Below are 23,812 nucleotides of genomic sequence, written 5' to 3' on the forward strand. Positions count from 1 at the left end.
GAGAATGTCCAGCTTCCCTGATATGCAGCGAGGTTGCGACTAAGCACCAACCACAAGTGCTTTGTAGATGCCTTCCTGCTAAAATGGACAAAGTTCTTTTTCTACGTCTTCCCACCAATCCCACTGATTCTCAGGGTACTGAAACATATCCAAGCTGCGTATTTGGTGGGACTATTCACTCGAAAGCGCACCAGAACAGCCACGTTTTTAGGTGGACAACGAAGGTGCCAGTCTGATCTCCCTGGGGAGAGAATTCCAGAGTTGAGGGGCCACCACCGAGAAGGCCTGGTCCTGAACCGTTTAGGGCTTATTATTATCCTGGAAAGTAGCCTTCCTGGTGTCCATCACTTCAGCGGGCTGCTGCTCGGAGCTGGCAGCCCTACCTCATCCTTTGTATCGACTGAGCCGTACTTCTCATGGTCATCATTTTTCTTCCGAAGGTAGTGTCTGCCTTTCATAACAACCAAGAGGTCATTCTACCGACATTTTTTCAATCCCCGCCTCACCTTTGGAGAGGCATTTGCACCTGCTCTTATTTTCTATAAAGAATGAACCCAGTCCATCAGAAAATCTCCTTGTCTATTTGTCTAATATTCTACAGACAATCTGGGTAATCCTATTTTCTCCCAGTGTCTGTCCCATTGGATCACCTTGGCGATCAATCTTTGCTATCAGTTGGCTCACAGACCTCCCCCATCTCATCCAACCTTGAGTCATGAGGGGCCTAGCTACTTCCATGGCCTTCCTTCAAGGAATCCTGCTGACACTATCTGGAGGGCCACTATATGGGCCACCCCAATGACTGTTGTGTCTCATCACTGACTGGACTTTTGATTGTACTCAGACACTGTATTTGGGAGATCAGTCCTTTCCTCTTGGGTGGCCTGACTCAGTGACTCTTGCCCAGTACACCAGTTAACCTCTACACAAGGCAAGGACTTAGTTTGTCATGTATCTTTTCTTTATTGTTAACAAATGTCGAAGGCAGTGTTGCCGTGATCTAACGGGTCGATCGGCTGAGGCCATGGAGCTCAAAATCAAAGGGGGTCTGGCTGGCATCGGGCAGGCGGGCTGGCACGTGGTGAAGCTCATTGGTCTCGAGGTCTATGACGCTCAGGAAGACTTGGAGCCCCTAGAAGCGGTTGAGGTTCTCGATGGCTCCGGAGATGGTGCCGAGGTCGAGGGAGGCGTTGGAAGTCGAGAAGGCTATAGCATGTTGGTATAACTGCCCCTTTAGTCTTGCCACCCTGTTCTTTCTGGCTTGTTCCATGAAAGCTTGGAAATGGCGGTAGAAGCCAACCACATGGCTTTTTCCAAGGCAGAGCAAGCACTTTGTGTGCCCGTCGGAGTCAGGGATCTTCGATGCACACTGTACAATGCTTGAAATGAGTCGTTGACATCTCTACGAGATTCGTGCGGCGGAAAAAAAGGAACTGGAGAGCACGTAGCCAGGGCTCCTTTTATGCCCTGAGAGGAGTGGGTAGGGTCACTGCCAAAATTTGAAAGATCACAGCTTGGAAAACTTTCCGTTGGAACCTGCACTGGCGCAATAACTCCATATGTGTGGATTCACAGAACACCACTTGAAGAAACACCATTACAGGTAAGCAACCTGTCCTTCACCAACTACTTATTGATTCACAGAATAAACTCTCATTGAGACTATTAATTGGTTTTAGGGCTTTATATTTTCTTAGTTTAATTCTGTCTTTAAAAGAGTACTCCATGTGTTTAGCCTAGGTTTAAAAAGAAACTTAAATAGCACAATGTCCTGAACTTATTAAATGTGATAAAGCCAAATGTTTGATTCTGATTTCATCATTTAGACTAGTGATTCCCAACCTTTGGGCCTCCAGGAGTTTTGGACCAACTCCCAGAAATCCCAGCCAGCTTACCAGCTGTTAGGAAGTGTGGGAGCTGAAATCCAAAACACCTGGAGGTCCAAAGGTTGGGAACCACTGATTTAGACTATGTGCTATTGTTCCAAGAATTTGTGGCCATGGTGGTAAAGGGTTTTTAAGAGGATAGCTGAGTATCAAGTCTCTCTTATTTGAAGTCTTTACACCTTAGTCCAGGGATCCTCAAACTTTTTAAGCAGAGGGCTTAATACTGTTGAGGGGCTGAATTGTCATTTAAAACAAAATACAAACAAATTCCTATGCACACTGCACGTGTCTTATTTGTAGTGCAAAAACAACAACAGTGAAAGAACAATAAAATATTTAATAATTAGAATAAATTTAACCAACATAAACCTGTCAGGATTTCAATGAGAAGTGTGGGCCTGGTTTTGGCCAATGAGATAGTCAAGTTAATTAGGATTGTTGTTGTTGTTGTTGTTGTGTGCCTTCAAGTCATTTCAGACTTTAGCCGAGCCTAAGTCCAAAACTGAAGGTGGGGGCCAGCTAAATGACCTTGGAGGGCCGTATCCGGCCCACGGGCCTTAGTTTGGGGACCCCTGCCTTAGTCAGTAATTTCAGACAGAAAAATCTGGAGTAAAAGAGATCATATCCTGCATTGTCTAATTTCAGGCAGCTTGAAAGATAAATTCGCAATCAGTTTATTTCTTTTCTCCTCCTGTTCTGTAATTGTAGTCTAATATAATTGAAAATACTTGTGTTGATTAAACTTCCCAGCAGTTATTTATATAATTTTCTTAACTATCACTACCAGAGTATACCAAGAAGAAGACTTACAATTCTTACACAAGGTTTTCTTGGTCTTACACTGTGTATAAGCTGAATTACTGCCCCTCATTCTTACAAATTACTTTACATTTCATGTAGAAAAGGATGCTGATTAGCAAAGCAATTGCTTTCACCATTTTATCCCTAAAGTCCTTCAGTATTTTGTCTGTAAGGGGGGATTGCTTAGCAAAGGAGACGACAGTATTCTTATGCTAATCCATTCTGTGGATAAGAAGCAATGCAGCCATGCAAACAATGGAAGTGGAGCCAGAAAGTCTGCTGTGTAGTCTAGCACGCCTTGAGAAGCATATGAGACAGGGCGCCTAGGGCTGCTTAAGGGGAGGGGCCCAAGAAAAGGGGAGAACTCTACTCCATGTTATTTTATGGAACTGGCAGATGACCAAAGAAAGGAACCTTGTGAGGTAGACAGTAAGAGTTAAGACAAGGGAAACAGAAGAGAGTGAGAGAGGAAAAGGAATTGCTGAAATCTTAGAGTTCTTCTCTGCTGAAGTTTTACCGTTTGGCTGCCTTTAAACTTCACGTTTAACCTGAATGTTTTCTTCATTCAAATGTGTAAATTGTACATGTAGCTTCTTTTGGAATAAGGATATAGGTTTGAAAATAGTTTCATTTTAGCTTAACTTTGTTACGAGTATAAAACTACAGACAGGCAACATGCATTAATTTCTTTTATATATGTCTTTTACTCTGTTTTACATAATGTATTTATATATATTATCTGCATGTACTGTACTTCATCGTCATCTACATGTACTGTATAATTACAGCTGAGGAGTACTTTTTCAGCTTAGCTGTAATTCAACACATACATATTCCTGAAGCATACAGTATGACTTGAAGGCACAAACACACGTCTAGGTTATCAACTTGCAATTTTTGCTAGGGAATGATAATGTGCATTTTTTTCTCCCAAAGCCAAGTGTTATCATTAAAAGTAAAATAGAGTTTTAACCTCCTACTCAAGTAATATGAGATATAGAAGTTTTAAATATGTAAATAATATTACTCATACTGTTTGAATAATAGGTTAATACTCTGTTTGACAACCTATAGTTTTCTGTGCAGACTAGAATGAATAGTAAAATGAATAATTGGACACAGTGAGAATGCATTTTTGAATATATAATAATAAAGTTCCTTTATTGTTGTTGTGTGCCTTCAGATAATTTCCAGTGTATGGCGACCTAAAAAAAACTTGATTATAGGATTTTCTTAGCGAGATTTGTATAAAGGGGGTTTGCATTTGCATTTAATTAATGGCTGAGAGAGTGTAACTTGTTCAAGGTCATCCAGTGGGTTTCCATAGCTGACTGAGGATTTGAACCCTACTTTCCAGTGTTCTAGACCGCAATCCATTGTATCATGTTGGCTGTCCCATCTATCTTCTATACACATAATAAAAGTGAAAATCTGTATGTGTGTATGTGGCAGGGTTGTCAACTTATACAGAGAGCCTCCTGTCTCCACAAAGAGCTTTAACCCACTGTGCTGAGGAGACACCAAGAGCACTACCTGCAAGGACATTTCAGGTTATAGCGATTGCCATGAACGCATCCAAGAGCCCTGCCAATGTCCTTCACGAACACCATACTGCCCTTCACCCAAGTGAAGGCTTTCATTCCGGGACAATTTCACCCTGGATTTCCTGTTTTTCCTCCAGAATGGACATCCCAGTGGTTCCCTTCTCTCTCCATTGGTGTGGAATTGCATGACCCCGCCCACTGCCTCTCCCTTAATCCGTTCCTACCCTTGTCAATGGCACACAGCTATTGGAGGAATTTATCAGCAACTGAACAAGAGGTTTGGGGGGAATTCACCATGATTTATAGGAATTACTATGTAGGAATTACTTCACCTACATCTAGAGAGCACTGTGAACCCAACCAACGATAGATCTAGACCAAAGTTGCCATAGATTATGGGACTTGGAGTACCTTCACTCACTTCCAGAGAGCACTGCAACCCCCATGAATGACAGACCTGGACCAAACTTGGCACACAACACCCTCCATGATCCACTTTACGTCCTGGCAAAGTTTGGCGGAAGACAGACCACAAATGTTGGGATTTGCAGTACTTTACCACTGTGACCACCATGAATGACAGACCTGGACCTAATTTAGCGCACCCCCCCCCCCGACCCACTTTACATCCTGGTGGAGTTTGGGGAAAGATGGACCATGAATGATGGGATTTACAGTACCTTCATCCACATCCAGAGACAACTACAACTCCCACAAATGACAGACCTGCACCAAATCTGCCATACAGACTCCCCCCCCCCCAATGACCTGCTAGTGAGTTTTGGGAGAGGGTGGACCAGAGATGATGGGAATTGCAGTATCTTCAGTCACTTCCAGCAACCACTACGACCCCCACGAATGATGGACCTGGACCAAATTTGGCGCACAGACTCCCTATGACGCACTTTATGTCCTGGTGAGTGTTGGGGGAGGATGGACCACTGGTGATGGGATTTGAAGTACCTTCACCCACTTCACAGATCACTGCCACCCCCATGAATGACGAGCTTGGACCAAACTTGGAACACAAAACCCCAATAACCAACAGAACATGCTGGAGGGGTTTGGAGAACTGACCCACCCACATGGGAGTTGTAGTTCTCCCTTCATCCAGAGCACTCTGAACCCCACAAATGAAGGATCTGGCCCAAACATGGCATACAGAACCCTGATGACCAACAAGAATATACTGAAGTGGAGGGGGAATGACTCACCCGCGTGAGAGTTGTTGTTCACCCTGTATCCAGATCAGTCTGAACCCCACAAATAACAGATCTTGACCCCAACTTGCCACTCGGGTCCAACATGCTGAACTGAATATAAGCAGAGTTTTCAGGTGTTTACCCTGGGAATCTGGGAGTTATAGTTCACCTGCATCCAGAGAAACTGTGACACCCCCCCCCCCCCCACTGACAATGGATTGGGATAAAACTTGGCATAGAGACGCCTCATGACCAACTGAACATACTGCAGGGCTTTGTGAGGATTGGCCTTGATTTTGGGAGTTGTAGTTCACCTTCACCTAGAGAGTAGTCAACCCAACCAATATCGCATCTGGACCAAACTTAGCGCACAGTCACAACATGGCGAACTATAAATACAGGTGGGGTTTGGGAAGGATTGACCCACAATTCTGGGAATTGTAGTTCACCCAAATCCTTATGTATTTTCTAATGGCAGTATTCATAAAAATGAAATCAAAGACTGGCTTTTTTTCTAATAAATAGTGTTACTAATTAACTAAATGAAATTACCTAACACCCCAAAACAAACAATGTCTGCCGGGTACCCAAGCTAGTATGATAAATAATTAATCAGCCTCAGCAGTTCGTTCTATTTTTCCCCCCAGAATATTTCTAACCTCCCGGCAGGGAAACCTGGGAGTGGTGGGTTTAAATATTAGAGGTGCTCTTTTTCTTAGCAAAAGCAATAGGTACAAGGTCAGAAACCCCTGCCCCATCCTGGGTGATAATGAAAAGCCCTGCTAGTGATTTTCCAAATATACAGGAGCTATTCCAGGAAGTAAGCAGCATGCAATTTATAGATCAAAAACATCTCCCCCAGACTACATTTTCAGTCCCCGAGCCAAAGTTTTTGCTACCTCTTTTTATGTCAAGTGAGAAATGTGTGTTTTAATGGGGGATTTTACATTGTTGTTGTTATGAACTGCCCTGGAAACCATTTTGATTGAAAGTATTACATAAATATTTAAACAAAATATAAATGAGGCTGCATAGCAGAGAGAGAATTTGAACTACTCGTGCACATGTCCAGGTCCTTTATTATCCTCAGTCTTTTCCCATGGCCATAAGAAATTATTTTACCTTTGTTACCATTTCCATTTAAAGTGTTGTTCATATGGCTGAGAAGGATTGGTGAAACAATAGATAAACTCTTGTATATTTTGGTAGCTTTCAAGTCCAACTCTGTGATTCTATAAATAAGTTATAGTGAATACAAAAGACATCTCTTTTTGATTGGAAAAGAGAGATGCTTGGAAACCCACAATAGATGTGGGCTTTGGCATTGTGATGTTCCAGTTCACTCAGAGTGGACTTATACATGCAATAAGAAAAGCCCCAAAGACTGACTAACACATTATTAGGGATTTTAGACTCTCACAATTATACGTAGACCACTGTTCAAAAATGGTCTATGGCACTGAAGCGAGGCTTCCTCTTGGATTTTGAGTACTTTGCTGGAAATAAATAAATAATAAATAAAATTAAACTTTATTTATACCCCGCCACCATCTCCCCGCGGGGACTCGGGACGGCTCACATTGTTACAAGAGTAACAACACAAATACATTAACACAATATATACAGGTTAAAACACAATAAGGTAATAAAACAAAAGTTAAAACAAAAGTTAATACAACAGTAATAATATCAAACAACCACCAATACAATTCAGTTAAACTTCATAGGTGCGGGGACTGCAGCAGCAATATAAAGATAGAATCAAATAACAAACAAAAGGAAACAAAAGGAGTCTAGGAAAAAGAAACTGAAAGGAAGACAACTGTGTTGAGTTGTACAGTAGAGTCTCACTTATTCAACACTCGCTTATCTAACATTCTGGATTATCCAACGCATTTTGTTGTCAATGTTTTCAATACATGGTGATATTTTGGTGCTAAATTCATAAATACAGTAATTACTACATAGCATTACTGTGTATTGAACAACTTTTTCTATCAAATTCGCCGTATAACATGATGTTTTGGTGCTTAATTTGTAAAACCATAACCTAATTTGATGTTTAATAGGCTTTTCCTTAATCTCTCCTTATTATCCAACATATTTGCTTATCCGACGTTCTGCCAGCCCGTTTATGTTGGATAAGCGAGACTTTACTGTATTTGGATCTCCCAAACAAAATATTTTGAGTTTACAGTCAAATTGGTCTCTGCCAAAGATGTCAGATGACCGGAAACTACATTGAGTACTTCAAGGTGATCCAAGTAAAAGGAGAACACTGGCTTTGGAAATGTAGGAAAAAAGGGAAGAGGATGGTAGGGAGGAGGAAGAGGAATAGCATGTGAATCAAAGCAACCCTACACAGATATTGGAACTGTGTGATAGAAGAGTTTGCCTGTGCTGGTTGGTTGCACAGGCAAACTCCATGCTTGCAGGACAAAGGGACAACAACTTTGAGGGAACAGGTGATGGGTTGGAACAAATGAATCAGTACCATGATTATAGGGAATTCAAGGAACATTCATTTGGATTGGTTTCTGGCTATTTGGCTGGGTTGTAACTAGGTGACTAAACTCTGTACAATTCATGCATCTGCAACACAGGTAGATTTATTCAAAATAAAAGGTTACTACAAAGGTGGTTGTTTCAAATAACCAAAGTTCAACCAGCTGACCTTTTCTTGGTATTGATGCTTCAGGTTTGTTTCTCCTTTGAGCCTTCTAATTGGCCAGTTTAAAGATACCCTGTGATGATTTTGTAGTTAGGAAAGCAGTTGTCTTTATCTTTTGTAGTTATGCTTTGCATACTGAAGGTGGGTAGATTATCCTAAGAGAGAGTTGGTGTGCAAGTTGTAATCTTCAATAATAACAAAAGTATAATAAAGGTATCTACCCCTTCCTCTGCCTGTCTTGGGAATCATTGCCATTGTTATCTTTCCCAGAACAAAAAGTCCCATAACATGTAATGAACAAGGTACAATGTGATGCCAGCTGAAGTAATAGCACACATGAGCTATGCTGGTTGAACTAACCCTATTCTAGTCCTCAGGTGACATTAAATTCTTCAAGCAGTTAAATAAAGTAAAGAACCAAAATTAAAAGGTGAGAAATTGGGTTAACACTGAATGCGTCTGTTTAGTGACATGGATGCAGGGACAAAGAGAACTACTATAATCAATGCAGAGAAATGGAATATGGAACAAAATAAGAAAGAACAAGAGGCCTCTTCCACAAAATCTGAAAAATCAGAGAGAAAAATAAACCAAGAGTGGGATGCTGTATATCCAGCAGGGCAACACATTACCTGACCAGGTAGAAATAAAAAGACAATGGAAACAATACACTGAAAAATTAAAGTGCGTCCTTCACTTTTGTGGAAGTGAGAAGTGCAGGGCTCCCCACAAAAATGGGGAAATTGTGATTTTAAAAACCACTATTTTTTTTAACTGAGGGAGCACCTCTAGGAATTTCTGGGTTCTCCTGAGCAACTCTGTGATTTTCTTTCTGCTGGATGTTGATCATAGAATCATGCTATCTTTTTTGGCTCATAACAGAGATTTGTGACTCATACATTCAATGTCTAAAATGTTAAAATAGCAGCTTACAAAGAGAAGTGGATTTTTATTTATGCAAGGGCCCTAAATATGTGGCTGATGCTATTGGATTGTAACTTCCATAATTTCATTTGTTATATTGACTGTGGCTATTGAGCAACATCAATCCAAAATCATCTGGAGCATCACATTCTTCAACAAGGACTTAGATCTTACGATGGCATAGAGAACCAAAAATTCAGGGCACTTTTCTCATTATTTTATAAGGTGATAACATATGATTAGACTGTTTCCTCATTACCACATTTTGAGTGGGAAGACTAGAGGTGCCATGAGTTATTTCCTCATGAGATAGATAGCTGCATAGTGCAATACGTAACAGTAGAAAAAATTGAAATTGTTTACTTGTTTTGACAAGAGCTGTTAGAGCTCTGGTCATCGAAATAATGTCTAGCTATATGAATAAGGCCTAGCTCCTGTCATATAAGTGAGAAGGAGTACAAAACCAAATACAGATTGTTGACAGGATCATAAAGATCTTGCCTAGTAGCTAAATATGTGACCACATGAGTAAGCTTCACATTGAAACTTAAGGAAAATCAGGGTATTGCCTGTTCTACCATGTAGGTTCATTTTTAATTTCATATATAGTAATAAATCACTTCTTTCCATTCATTTGGAGCCAGACAAAGAAGTTGTTGATTGCTTCTCTAGTCATTTTTACAACTAAGAATGAACCTGTAGTGAGTTGGGTACTTGATAAGCCTTGTAGGGTATGTGTTCACAAGCATGAACCTTTGTTAAGTGGTACTGCCGGAGCAGTATTGAGCAGTTGAGCATTGTGAACCAATTTGTTCATTATGTTTGTATGGATACAGATAAATCTTGAACTAAAATATGTTGATCGGCACTTCCTTGGGTCTAAATACTCTGAAAGCACCTGTTTTGTCCTTGGAAGGAAATACCTGGTTCTGAAGGTTGTATTTCAGATGAGGGTATTGGCAAACCATCTCTTAACTATTTATTGTCTAAAAAAACCTCCTGAAATTCAAGAAGTAGCCATAAGTAGGCAGATGGCACATATACACACATATTGTACTTCCTTAAGTTCATCACATAGAGATGAGATCCTCTGTAGTAGTTTATTTTGAAAATTTTGTTTAAGACGTTATATCTAAATTGCCATATCTATTGGCCATGAAATTAAAACCAATATACCACTTAATGTAAGTATAAATAGTACTGTTGATAATAACTCTAGACAAATTCTTGAAATAAAACTATTGTACCTTTGTTTTCTTACAAATTACTCGTGGATTTTAGTGGATTTTGCTTCATAAACTTTGGGCATAGCCCCCTTACTAGATTCATATACATCTATTTGCATATCAAAGAAAAAACTCAGAAAATGTTTCCATTTTCCCTAAATAAAATTGAATAAAAATCATAGAACTATGAAAGTTAAAAATAACCAAATTAATGTAATTGTTCAATGATTCATGCCTTTAGCCCTATGTTTCAGATGGGAAATTTCTTCTTTCAGACTCTGTCATTTGTCTCCAAGATATGGTTCATAAAACTTCCTTCTAAATAGTCTGTGATACCCGTAGATGCATATTCTTGTGGACTTTCCACAAATTTGGAACATTAGTTGTATTAGTGCCATTTTGAACATCCTTCAAAGGTGATGTAAAGCCTTTGTATTAGGACAAGCTTTTAATGGCCAGGGACAAGCAGGTATGGGTTAGTCCTTTTTATAGGGTGAGTTATTAATCAAGTATGTAAGTGTGCATCATACTGAGAGTACAAGCCTGCGACTCAGAAGAGATCCATTTAGTGCAACTAAATCCCAATAGCTTATGATGGCCGCAGATCATGAGTTAAAGCAGGAAAAGAAATAAACACATCAGGTCATTGCTCTGCTGATATCTCAATAACAACTAGCTAGCTAGTTGTAGGATGTATAATATGTTATTTTAGAAACAATCAAGGAAACAATAATTTTTGATCTAAAACAAATTACAAGTCCCAACTAGCACAATGGGATTTACATTGAATGGGCAAAGATGTAAAAGATGTAAAAAATACTACTCTTAATCCAAAGTCAAAAGCAGGAGGCCCCTTTTCTGTGGAGAGGGCGAAGAAAGACACCACAAAAATTTGGATCTTCAAACTGCAAAAGAATTATTTATTGCTTGGCCATAGCAATGTGACAAATACATGCATAAATACGATCAAAGGATTTGTCCGAATTTCCAAAATGGCTACAAAGGGTTTTATCACCTCCATAGAAATTAGCAAGCATATCCTTATTGGCTTACAAAGATCATTTACCCCATTTGTCTAATGTTGTCTACGTCACAAACATCTTAACCATCATGCAATCCCATTGGTTTTCTATGCTGTAGCAACATGTGATTCTTTAGACAATGGTGCTTTCATTTTACTGACCCTGACTTGTTGCAAGTATATGCTCGAAATGGTATGGGAACCGGTTCTGACTTGATGTATTGTTATTATTTGAAAGTAACTTCTTTTCTCTGGAACAACTCTTTTCCCAAACATCAGCATTTTCTCTCAAGCGCAGGCCTTCCTCAAACATAGTCCTATTGCAACTTAGGTCAATCAAAACATATGGGACTTATAGTCATTACAAGTATCTTTGAAAATTCTTTTTAAACCCACTTCTCTCTCAACATGAGCATCCGTTTATCATTTTATCATAGATTCAGTGGTTCACCTATAATTGGGATTAGAAATTGAAACTACACCTTTTTTGCAGTAAAGGTTTTTGTTCTTTTGAGGATAGCAAGCAAAATATTTTGGTACAATCATAGCATATTTAATGCAGTAAATTACATAGCAACAGGAATCAGTAGAATAAAATCAGTTTTTTTCCAAACAGTCAAATTTCAGGTTCACAAAATTAAAATTTAAAAGTTTTATGTTGGTTTTAAAGGGTGGCTGGACATAGCCCACTGTTATTCACACATCCGTTTCTGTATCCTGTGGCTGGTTTGTTCCATTGCAGTGGCTTTATTTCTTGTGGTGAGGAAGCTGCTTTGTTTCTTCATTATTAAAAAGTCACAGATGTGTGAAAAGTAGGCCACAGGTCGAAGGCTGCATGCCCTTTGTGTGTATAAATTGAAAGTGACAGACACCTCTATGCTCCACCAGTAATTTCCCTTATGTTAAATGCCTATGAAGCAGTAATTAAAATAAAAAGTTCTTGGGTTTTGCTAAAAGACAGATTGAGTTATTTATGGTAGAAGCAACCACCAATAGTAATTGCAGCACATCCTTGAACAAATACAAGTTTTTTTCATTCAATAATAGCGCCAGGCTGACAGGGGTCAAGGGGATCAAGCCCACTCAAACAAGAGGCCAAAGAAAGGCAAAATCAGTGTTCTGTTCATCTTAACACAAATTTGTATTGTCTTTATTACCTACTTAGGTGTCCAGATTACTGTGTATTCCTTGGGGAAACTTCATTGAAATATTACTGCAGCTGTTATATTTAAATATATGTATTTAATTATTTTATTCCTGAAAAACAGTTTAAGGTGGTGAAGTAATTTAACTGCCTTGTCTTTAGTGAAGTTAAGTAACTATTTTAAAATTTTATTCTTAGGGAGTCCTGCACAGAGTGTTATTCCCCCAGTTTTGTTCTCTGTATAAATCTAGTCACCAATATGATGTTGGTATGTTGGAATGGTATCGTGGGTAATCTTTTACTAGTTCTGGTTTCAGATATGTTTTATAATACTTGAGTTTTAAATTTGGGCTGCATCCATCTGAGTAATGAGTTGTGAAGGGATTAAAATGCAAAGTTGTGAAGTTCCATTATCCATGTTTGTGTGAATACATTTGCCATTTTAAGATCTTATACTGATTTGGAATATTTTCCTCTCTTTCGGAATTTTGCAGTTGGATCTTATCTGTTTTGTTCATTTTTTCAGAAAACAAGGTGGACTAATTAAATCATTGATTTAACTGACTACCAAATCTTCTATCAAATTTTGCCAAACAACAATCCCATCTTAAAAGTTGTCAAGCAACAGGACAATTTGTCAAAGTTGACAGCAAACAGGAAGGATTTAAATGTGAACAATGATTTGTCTGAAAGTTTACGTCAGATTGCTGGGGTTCTTTGCATTCATCATTTTTCAAGTTCAAGGTAAAAAAAATCACATTTCTTCAATATTTCAGAAATGTTTTTCATATATGACATGTTTGCATATGTCATTGTTATGTTTAAACTGCAGTTTGAAATAGGTACTGGTAAGATGACGTAACTTTTGAAAAACATTTGAAACCTAGAATCTTAAAAAGCTTTTCAGAGACATATCATGCAAGTTGTTGAAAAGGAGAGCTTTTTTATGCATCTGATAGTGACTTGTATGCTTTTCAGGAACTTTAAAGCCGACACTGTGGATATATGAAACTAGATTAGGTTTTAATAGGGAGTCTTACTGAAAGGATAGTGTCTTAAAAATTTCTGGGGTGGATTTTATGCATCTCTTTGAATTGTAACCATTATCAACAGGATCTTCTGTACGCCTTCCTTAGCACAATACATTTTGTTCAAAAGCAGTATATAAGAAATGACAGTTCAGAAAGGGAAAGTTTTGAATTGGTCTCACAAGTGAATTTCCTATATGAGCTTTGGACTTATTCACATGCATCCTGTTTTATCAAATATTAATATATGGGATAATTTTATGTGTAAAAATAAGAATCGATCTGTAAATCATTTTGAAAAAAATACAGTTTGTCTACCATTTGACAAAGTTTCAGTGGCTGAATTAGCTTATGTTGAAATTACTACAGTTGTCTGTCTACATTTGTAGATTGTTTGTAGATTTTATTATTTACAGATTATTTGCTCCTCCTCCACTGCTGCCATATGCCATTTTTAATGGAATTTCACTAACACCGGTGTCCTCTTTGAGCTAGTTCTTTTCTCCTGAAAGGAATAAAGTTTAGATATAAAATACTAGGATCAAAGATAATTTAAATGTCTGTAATTAAATTCCTTCAAACTTAAAACAGTGTGTTTGTTTTAAATCTAATTCTTTCTTGTCGTCTCGGTGCATCACATGCATTTATCTGCACTCAGTTGAAACGAGTCTCCACCACTGCCAGATAATCTGGGATAAGGAGATAATCATATCCTGGGATATAGGGCAGTATAGAAGGGGCCTTAGATAGCCAAGATTTTGTTTGTACATCTGTCCTCTTTCTTATGAGCGTGGCTTCTCCGTTCTGCTTCATTCACTACAGTGGTAATAACTTTTCTTCATAGAATTGCTTGAACATTTCAGAGAGACAGTTTTATTCTTTATCTTTTATCAGATTTTTTTCCTTCCTTTTCATCATCATCATCATCATTTAATTACTTATTAATCGCCCCCCATCCACGATGCTCTAGGCGATTTACAAGATAAAATTGTAAAGGATAAAAATACATACATACAAATATTGATAAAAATTAAAGTAGATTAAAAGCTCTAGTAAAGAGCCATGTCTTGAGTGCTAGGGTAATAGGCCCTAACTCACGCATGGCTCTCATATAGGGCGGCAAGGCATTCCATAAGGCAGGGGCAGAAACAGAAAAAGCTCTGCGCCTGGTCCTCTCCAAGTGCACTTCTCTAGGACCCGGTACATAGAGTAAGTCTCGTTGGGATGGTCATTGCGACCTCCGATGATGGGAGAAGGAGAGACGATCCCTAAGATACGATGGGCCCTGGCCGTAAAGAGTTTTAAAAGTCAGGACTAGCATTTTATATAGACCACAGTAATCAGTTGGAAGCCAATGCAGATGCTGCAGCACTGGTGTTATGTGGCATTTCATGGGTGTTCTTGTGAGTAGCCTGGCTGCCGCATTCTGAACAATACGGAGCTTCCGGGTCGTGGACATCAGAAGGCCAACATACAGGGCGTTGCAATAGTCCAGCCTAGATGTGACCATGGCATGGATGACTGTTGCCAGAGCCTCATCAGATAGATTTTCTGTCGGCTAAAAAAATTCTTATCCATCTGAAGATTTTTCAGTTTGCTCAATATTGCAAATATTTCATTTTGAGCCCATAGAATTTTTTCCCATGATCACTTCAACTCTATCAATCTTTCTTCTTGAGTCTGCTGCTTTTTCTTCTTGGCAGCAGAAATGTCCTGGCAAGCCTACTCTCCTTTTTTAGATTTCCTTGAAAAAGGAGGATAGAATTGGACAAAAGTTTTATGCCACAGCTTTCTTGGCTTTGAAAATTCTAAATCATGGTGCTGTTAAATATTTACATACGATAAAATGGCACCCTTAATTTGAGCACTTTCCTTCTGATAAGGAAGGTGTAGATCTCTTGTTGTTTCAGAAAGACTGGTTTTTAGCAGTGGAACAAATCAATCTAACGAAGCAGGCAGCTGACTGCATCCAATTTTCTTTAAGAAGCAATGACACAGGATATATGGCACTGGCCTAGGATGCTTGTATGAAAGTTGAAGATATCTGATTTGATACATGATACAAAGATCATTCTACTTCAAAAGCCTTTGGAGGCTTGATAGTTTAATACCACTAAATGCATAAATAATTCTTTTCAGTATTCCATTTATTCTGTGAATTTTCAAAGGGCTTCTTTTATCAGAGGAATAAATATTGCTATGCTTCTAGGGGCAATATCCTTATGACTAAAAAGACACTGTCCTCCTTATCTTCCTACGTTGGTACTACATCAGACTCAGCCTTCATCTTTGATTGACTGTTCCTGTCACTTAGCACTGTCTTCATGGCTAAAGTTCATACCACACTCATCATCACCAGCTGCCTTTTCTGTTATCTCTTGACTTGAAATTACATAACTATAGATCAGTGGATTCTGTCCATCATTCATCAGAGTTACTGATAAGAGTTTGATGTCATTCCTTCAAATGGCTAATTTCGTTCGTCTGCTACTAGAAGAAATCATCACGTTATTTTCCAAGGAAAGTGTATTAACCTCTGTCTCTTTTAGAAAATACTGAAATACTGGATTTTGCTATAGCCACATCACAACTCTGCAAATCTGTATAGTTGTATTTACTAATATCCTTCCCATACTTTGAGAAGGAGATTGATTTGCTGCTGTAGATGTACATCATATAGATTCACATTGCCATTTCTTCTAATCAAATTAGGAGTTTTTGGATTACTCTCTGGAGTGTTCCCCCTCTGGGTTATTGACTGCACCATAAAGGTTGTGGCAGTGGTGTCTTTGATAAACTTAATATGTTCTACAGGAAAAGATTCTTGGCCTGATATTTGTCATCACATTTATGCTCTTTCAAGACAGATGGACTTTGATTATATCAAAACTAGAAGTGCATATATGACAGAAAATAGGTTTCAACTTAGTGAGTAAAGTTTTTAGAAATATGGAAATGAACAGACACTTTCCTGGGAAAGGCACCAAAGGTTGAAGGCCACATCTTCCTAAATTCCTGAGCCATCTCTGTAAAACAAAATGTTTATGTTTTTGTTCACATCCTACAGGACAGAATTTGGACAGCATGTTGCATGGGACAGGGATGAAAACAGATCCTGATCAAAAGAAGCAGGAAGATGGTGTAACCCTGGCTCCAGAGGACACCTTGCCTTTTTTACAGTGCTACTGTTCAGGGCACTGTCCAGAAGATGCAGTTAATAACACATGCAAGTAAGTATGGCAGGCAGACTTTCTCTAGGCCAGAGGTTTTCAGCCTGTGGGTCCCCAGATGTTTTGGTCTTCAACTCCTAGAAATCCTAACAGTTGATAAACTGGCTGGGATTTCTGGAAGTTGTAGGCCAAAACAGCTGGGGACCCACAGGTTGAGAACCACTGCTCTAGGCAGTGAATGCCATCAAAGTTTCTTGTAAGACTAGAGATTTCAAAATCTTTTCTTGGTCCGTCCTCCATTTCCCCTTCCTTTCTTCTTCCTCTTTTTCGTTCTTGTACATTTAATGTCAGGTAAAATTACTTCGTATTAGTTTTAAATTGTTCAAACCTTTTAATATGTATCTTAGAATTTGATTGTATTTGACCTTCTTACGTTATGAACTTAGTACAGTTAAGGAGATTTAATATGATGAAATCTTTGGTCTTACAATACTGTTACAAAATCTTTTAAAAAATCTGTTATTTCCTGTTTACCAGTGCAGCACCTACTTTGAAAGTAGTTATTATACTCTAGAAACTTCATTTTTGTAGCTGTAACAAACTATGTTGAATTGGTTGAGACTCAATGATATATTCATTGAAAAACTATAGCAAAATGTTCTGCAGGATGTCCCACAAAAACAAAGTTTTTACAGCTTAATCAACTTTTTCTATGTTTTTATGATAGAACCAATTAGGAAACGACATTTATAACCCAGGAACAAAAATCGTGTTAAATAGTATAATGTTGTGTTTTATTGCCCTCTGGTGTTCATCTTTATTGGTATAATTTATATGGTCTTCATTGTTGTGTAACTGATAAATCTTATTAATTTACACTGTATTTCTTAATTCCCTGCTAAAGAGAACTTTTAAAAATAGCATTTAATCTAGGTTTTGTTAAAAGGAGTTCCATTTAACTAATAAACTTGGGATATTATTACTATTGTATAAACCTTTATCTTAACTTCTGTTTTATCATCTTCTTGTGTTTTAAACTGTGTATATTGTTAATGTATTTGTGCTGTTACTTTTGTAACATTGTGAGCTGTCCTGAGTCCCCACGGGAGATGGTGGTGGGGTATAAATAAAGTTTTATTATTATTATATTATTATAAGAAAAGGTTTCAATCTGTAGAAAATAGGCAGTCAATTTTTCCATAAACAGATATTTTCGCTATCTCATGACAAGTGCACCTATAATAAAATAATGAATCTTGACAGAACCTTCATAACTAGCACAGATATTTACATGGAAACCATGGATTTATGTCTTAGTCTCTTTGGAGTACCTAACATGATTTTCCTTACCATCAGACAAGTGTAACTGTGTTATCTGCTCTGTAGTAATCTCTTATTCCTCTAGAGCAGGGGTTTTCAAACTTTTTCAGCCGCTGAGTTGTTTTTGAAGCAAAAGTTTCTCATGGAGCCACAATAAATATTTATATATTATATATTATATATGTCAGGCATGGGCATATTTTTTTACCAAGGTAAACCTAACAGTATTTCAGTGGAAAACCCCAGGGGCCATCCAGTTAAACCCCCTTCTGCCATGCAGGAAAAGCACAATCAAACAACCCCCAACAGATGGCCACCCAGATTTTATAATAATAATAATAATAACAACAACAACAACAGCAGAAACCCCAGGGGCCATCCAGTCCAACCCCCTCCTGTCGTGTAGTAAGAGCACAAGCAAAGCACCCCCTGAGCAGTAGGAGAGAAATCGGATTTTGGAAGCAAGGAAGGTGAGGGGAAAATGATCTGGTCGGCGAGGAAGGTGAGATAAAAAGGCTTTTGGTGGCAAGGGGGGAAGAGCAAGAAAGAGAAGGGAAAGCTTGAAGGGGAAGGGGGAAGATGGAGGAGGAGGAAACCACTGAGCCCTTCAGTATGCTTCGCGGAACCCCAAGGGCTCCATAGAGCACACTTTGAGAACTGCTGTTCTAGAAGCACAGTGATATGTGCTCTTCTATTGGAGGGAATAATACAAGATTACATATTCTATTAAATACAGATTGCTTGGTTTATGTATATAGAGCAATTCATAGGAGAGTTGAAATCAGTTTATCTGTTCCAGAACAAATGGGCATTGCTTTGCCATCATTGAAGAAGAGGAAAATGGAGACATTATAATGGCTTCTGGCTGCATGAAGTATGAAGGTTCAGACTTCCAGTGCAAGGTATTTCTACTGTCTTAGAGACCTGGGCAAGTGATTATTAAATTTAGATAATTAAATCTGCATGTCAACTTTATTACAATACTGATGGGGTAGCATACTAATTAATAATCAGGGTTGTTTAGCAAGGTATAGCTGCACTGTCAGATGACCTAGATAAAGTCAGCAGTTCTGAACTACATTGTATTGAACAAAATTTTCAAAATTGCTGTTTCAAAGAATGCACTGATTTGGAATGGGGAATACAGCGTGGAAACTGGCTTTGATTTAGTTTGAAACTTGAGGAAAAGAATGTATTTTTGAATCATAGAACTTCTTTCATTCTAAATGTTTAATTCCTGTTTAATAAAGCAGCAGTTTATTTAAAATAAAAAATTATGTGAACTCCAATACCATTAAATACAAGTCAACAAAAGCACCATAATCGAAACAGTAGTTGAGATACAAACACTGCCAAGAAAAAAGCATTTCTTTACATTCTTGTAGTTTTTCACAGTTGAACTTCATTTCATAGTAAGAATTCTAATCGCCACCACTCCAACAAAAGACAAAATTTGAGAGTGATTTTTCTTTTCTTTTCCTAACAGAGTTGATATTATTTAGTTTGGAAGTCTTCTCATACAGTTCAATAAGTATGTACATAGGTCAATCGTATTATCACCATAGTACACATGAGAGGCTGAGAGGGATGGAAGGGAAAATTTTATGTTTATGACAGGGACGAAATTGTATTGCCCAGCCTTAGCCACTATATTATGCTAGCTCTGTTGACTTGAGATTAGCAATAATCATGACTACTAATAGCAGATTGTTCTCCAAGTGCAAATACTGGTGCAGGCAAAAGACACCATCCATGTACAGCAATCATTGTTGACTACCGAAGTTAGCAGAAGTACAAAAAGAGCAAAGGAAAAACCTCAAATGCTTTACTGAGGGTGCAGATAATGAGGAGTGAACCCAGTAGGGATTATCTATGCTCAGTGAGTGTGGAATTCAAAACTGCCTGCCAGAACAGTAACTGAAAACCAGGGAGAGGTGAGATTATCCTGGCCAAAAATGTGACAGCTAGAAACTTGAAAACATTGAACAGTTAGCTGCAAGTCCTACTTGTGAACTTTCTAGATGTTTAATCTAATTGTATATGTAGGAGGGGGAAATTTCTGCTTCAGAATTGACCCTTCTTTTTATCGCTTAAAAGGAACTGAGTGTAATTCAGAGACTATGTGAAAAACGTGTTTGTGTCTAATATTTCTTTTTATCCTACAGGACTCACCAAGAGCACAACTGCGGAGGACAATTGAATGTTGTCGGACAGATTTCTGTAATCAAGATCTGCAGCCCACCTTGCCCCCTCCTTCTTCTCCAGGTACAATGATTACCAGTATTCCCTAGACAAGATCCACACAGTCATGAGCAGGGCTTTTGCATGTACATTCAGATTGCTCTTACATTTCCCACAAGAACCTATAGTCTAAACCAGGCATAGGCAAACTTTGGCCCTCCCGGTGTTTTGGACTTCAACTCCCAGAAATCACAGCCCAAAACACCCAGAGGGCCAAAGTTTGCCCATGCCTGGTCTAAACTATGTTGAGTAATTATGGGTCTGTATGAGAACCTGCTGAACCACTTCTGATAGCACTTTTGAGCAGCCATAAATACGGTACTAAGGATCTGTCATTCTTATTAACAATTTATTAAAGCAGCTCCACTGGCTGCCGATAAACTGCCGGGCCCAATTCAAGGTACAGGTCTTGACCTATAAAGCCCTACACGGCTCGGGCCCTACCTATCTCCGTGATCGCATCTCCTCCTATGAGCCAGTGCGGACCTTGAGATCTTCCGGGGAGGCTCTTCTCGCGCTCCCATCACCGTCTCAAGTGCGGCTGGTGGGGACGAGGGAACGTGGCCCCCCGGCTCTGGACTGCACTGCCAAAAGAGATCATTATCCAATTTCCGTAAGGAACTGAAGACCTGGTGGTGTCGGCAGGTTTTTGAGTAATTATATTGGACTACCGCCGATTTCTGAGCCTGAATACATTGCACAAGATTTCCCTAGCCTAAAATGATACATTTTAATATATTGGGTTTATGGTTCCCGTCCCCTTGATCTGGTCATGTAAGTGTGATTTATTGTTATAATTGTATTATTTTACTTTGTTTAATAATGTGTATTATGTTGTTATGTAATGTTTGTGTTGCTTTTATGACTGTAAAGCGCCCTGAGTCCCATCCGGGAGATAGGGCGGTATATAAATAAAGTATTATTATTATTATTATTATTATTATTATTATTATTATTATATTATTATTATTATTTAGTCTATTAGTCAGTCGGTTTTATAGGTGTGACAAGACTGTTCTCCCTCCTCCACCCTCAGTTTTTAAACTGAAACAAACTAACATTATAGATCCTAAGGTTGATCACAGCATTTAAGTCCTCATATTTTCTCATCTTCTAATACACTATGAACCATCTTCTGTTGCCAGTTCTTTCTGTGTTCTACCTAGGAAAAACAGAGCAGCCTCTACACAAGAAAGTGAATGGATACAAATCTGATATTTGAGGTGACAGTACCCCAAAAGTAGTGTTAGGATTCTCAGCCATTTATTTAGAATACATTACAATGTTCCCTCACTTATCGCGGGGGTTACATTCCAGAACTACCGCGAAGTAGGGACACTATATTTGTGTTGTTTACAGTCTCACTGGCAAGTAGCGTCTCTGTCCCCTCCTCGCCTCTCAAGCACACGCATGCGAGCTTGAGGCGAAAACAAAGCTGCTTCAGCCTCCTTTTCTCTCCCTTTGGCTTCTCCTTCCTTCCTTCCTTAGGCTTCTTCTTAGGAAGGAAGTAGAAAGAGGGATTTATAATATTATTTTATGATTTATATTATTATTTTATTGTTTATTAAAAATCCGCAAAAAGCTGGGAACACTTATTTATTTATTTGATGGTTGCATTATCATGCACCAGGTCTGAGACAATGTTCTCAGGAAGGCCGTGATTAAGTACAAACAAAATTTAAAACAGACTAAAGTACCTTTAAAAATATCACACACCTAAAATAATTACCCTATTTTAATTACTAAAGGCTGTTTGGCAGAAGTTTTGAGATTTCAACGGGAGTCTGAAAAAGAAGCAGGAATTCCAGACTATTAGCAGACATATGAACAGAGATAATGCCTTCTTATCACACGACATACATCAACCAAAAAGATTATGTATTTCACACTTCAGAGATAATTAGCAGCCTGCCAGCCTCTATATTAGATGACATAATGTTTGTGCTAAACCAGTCCTTTGCAGATTTCTGGGTAGCTTAACAGTTGTCCTTTTCTGTATCTATTTCACTCTGGTCCCACTCTCCCAATTATATAATTGTGCATTTATATCGGAGGCTAGATCACAGTATTCCATCATAGAATCTGAGAAAATGGATTGTAATCCAGAAAAGCTTCTGCTGATATCAATTAATCTTAAAGGTGCCTCACACTTCCCTTCTTTTTTTCATACTGAAATAGACATACATGGTTGTTGTCAAGGCAAGAAACAGGTGTTTCACCAGCTACATCTTAACATTTTGGCTTAATATTTTTCAGTTGTCGTTATATTTAGTTAGAAGAAGCAAAACCAAGCTGAGTAACAGAGGGTGGTAATGGGAATTCTTGGATATTTTACAGCAAAGTCATACTGTACTTTATTTTAAAAAGTGAATTTTGAAGGCATTTGAGTAATATAGAACTGGAAAATTACTTCCTATCACTTAATGGTCACGGAGTTAACAAAAATGTATCACATCTCAGGGCTTGTTCATACTCCAGGCTTCCATACTTGAGAACCCCACATTATCAGCCTATAGCACTTCCATACAGTCTCTTAAAATGTATCCACTGTACAGTAGCACAGAATAATGGGTTGGTTCTATTAATTTTTTTATTATTATTATTTCAGAGAAATTTCCCTTTAATTTGATTATGTTGTTATTGTGTGTTTTTTATTTAGATGGTTTCTTTGATGGCAGTATACATTGGAGAGCTGTGCTTATTTCTATGGGAGTCTGTATAATAAGTTTGATTGTCTTATTTTGCTGCTACAGGTAAAATATCTTTCTGATTTTTCTATGTTTTTACCTCATAACATGCATGAGTTAAGTTAAAGCTTGCCAGAATCTCATGATGTAATTTGCATCTCTAGGAAAATTGTCATCATACGAAAGTGCTGTGTTACCTATTTGGAGAGCTTTATATATTATGTAATACAGAAGCACATTGTATCTTACTGTTAGTCCCAACTAAAGTAGACCCATTGGAATTCATCTGCATGTTGCCTCATCTTTAAACAGTTAATTGAGGGGCCCTACCTGTGATATATGTTCACATCTATATATCTATATTTTTTCATATATATCTGTTGACCTGGCTGAACATGTAGATAGATTTGCATGCTTCATGCATCATAGTTAATGAGGAGAGTTAATAAGCACAGTATGTCCTGTTATGTTTAGAGTGAATACACAAAAGATCTGTGGGAATTCTACCTCAGGCTAAATTCTTTAACCCAGGGGTTCTCAAACCTTTTCAGCTATGAACCCCTTTTTGAAGCAAATGTTTCTCATGGAGCCCTAAGAAATATTTATGTATTATATATTATATATAATGTATATATATCAGATATGGGCTGGAGCAGTGGCAAATGGGTGGAGAGTGTTTGTGTGAACCAATTCACACATTGCAAAAAAAAAGGAAAGGAAGGATGGATAATAAAATAATTAAAACGAGGAACAATTTTAACCAACATAAACTTAACAGTATTTCAGTGGAAGACCCCAGGGGCCATCCAGTCCAACTCCCTTCTGACATGCAGGAAAAGCACAATCAAAGCACCCCTAACAGATGGCCATCCAGCATTTGTAAATATAATAATAGCAGAAACCCCAGAGGCCATCCAGTCCAAGCCCTTCTGTCATGCAGGAAAAAC

General features: G+C 38.3%; 1 protein-coding gene across 1 annotated transcript in view; it reads left to right on the forward strand.

The window, feature by feature from the left end:
* bmpr1a (bone morphogenetic protein receptor type 1A) overlaps window positions 1-23,812 on the forward strand; it is a 76,230-nt gene that overhangs the window by 36,522 nt on the left and 15,896 nt on the right. The window contains exons 3-7 of the mRNA XM_003223272.4: window positions 12,946-13,163; window positions 16,515-16,677; window positions 18,737-18,839; window positions 20,103-20,202; window positions 22,838-22,931. Of these exons, the coding sequence (XP_003223320.2) occupies window positions 13,097-13,163; window positions 16,515-16,677; window positions 18,737-18,839; window positions 20,103-20,202; window positions 22,838-22,931 (527 nt within the window). The 5' untranslated portion in view covers window positions 12,946-13,096. The remainder of the gene's footprint in view (window positions 1-12,945; window positions 13,164-16,514; window positions 16,678-18,736; window positions 18,840-20,102; window positions 20,203-22,837; window positions 22,932-23,812) is intronic.

The sequence above is a fragment of the Anolis carolinensis genome, chromosome 3 (genome assembly GCF_035594765.1).
Source record: "Anolis carolinensis isolate JA03-04 chromosome 3, rAnoCar3.1.pri, whole genome shotgun sequence".
Classification (NCBI taxonomy): Eukaryota; Metazoa; Chordata; class Lepidosauria; order Squamata; family Dactyloidae; genus Anolis; species Anolis carolinensis.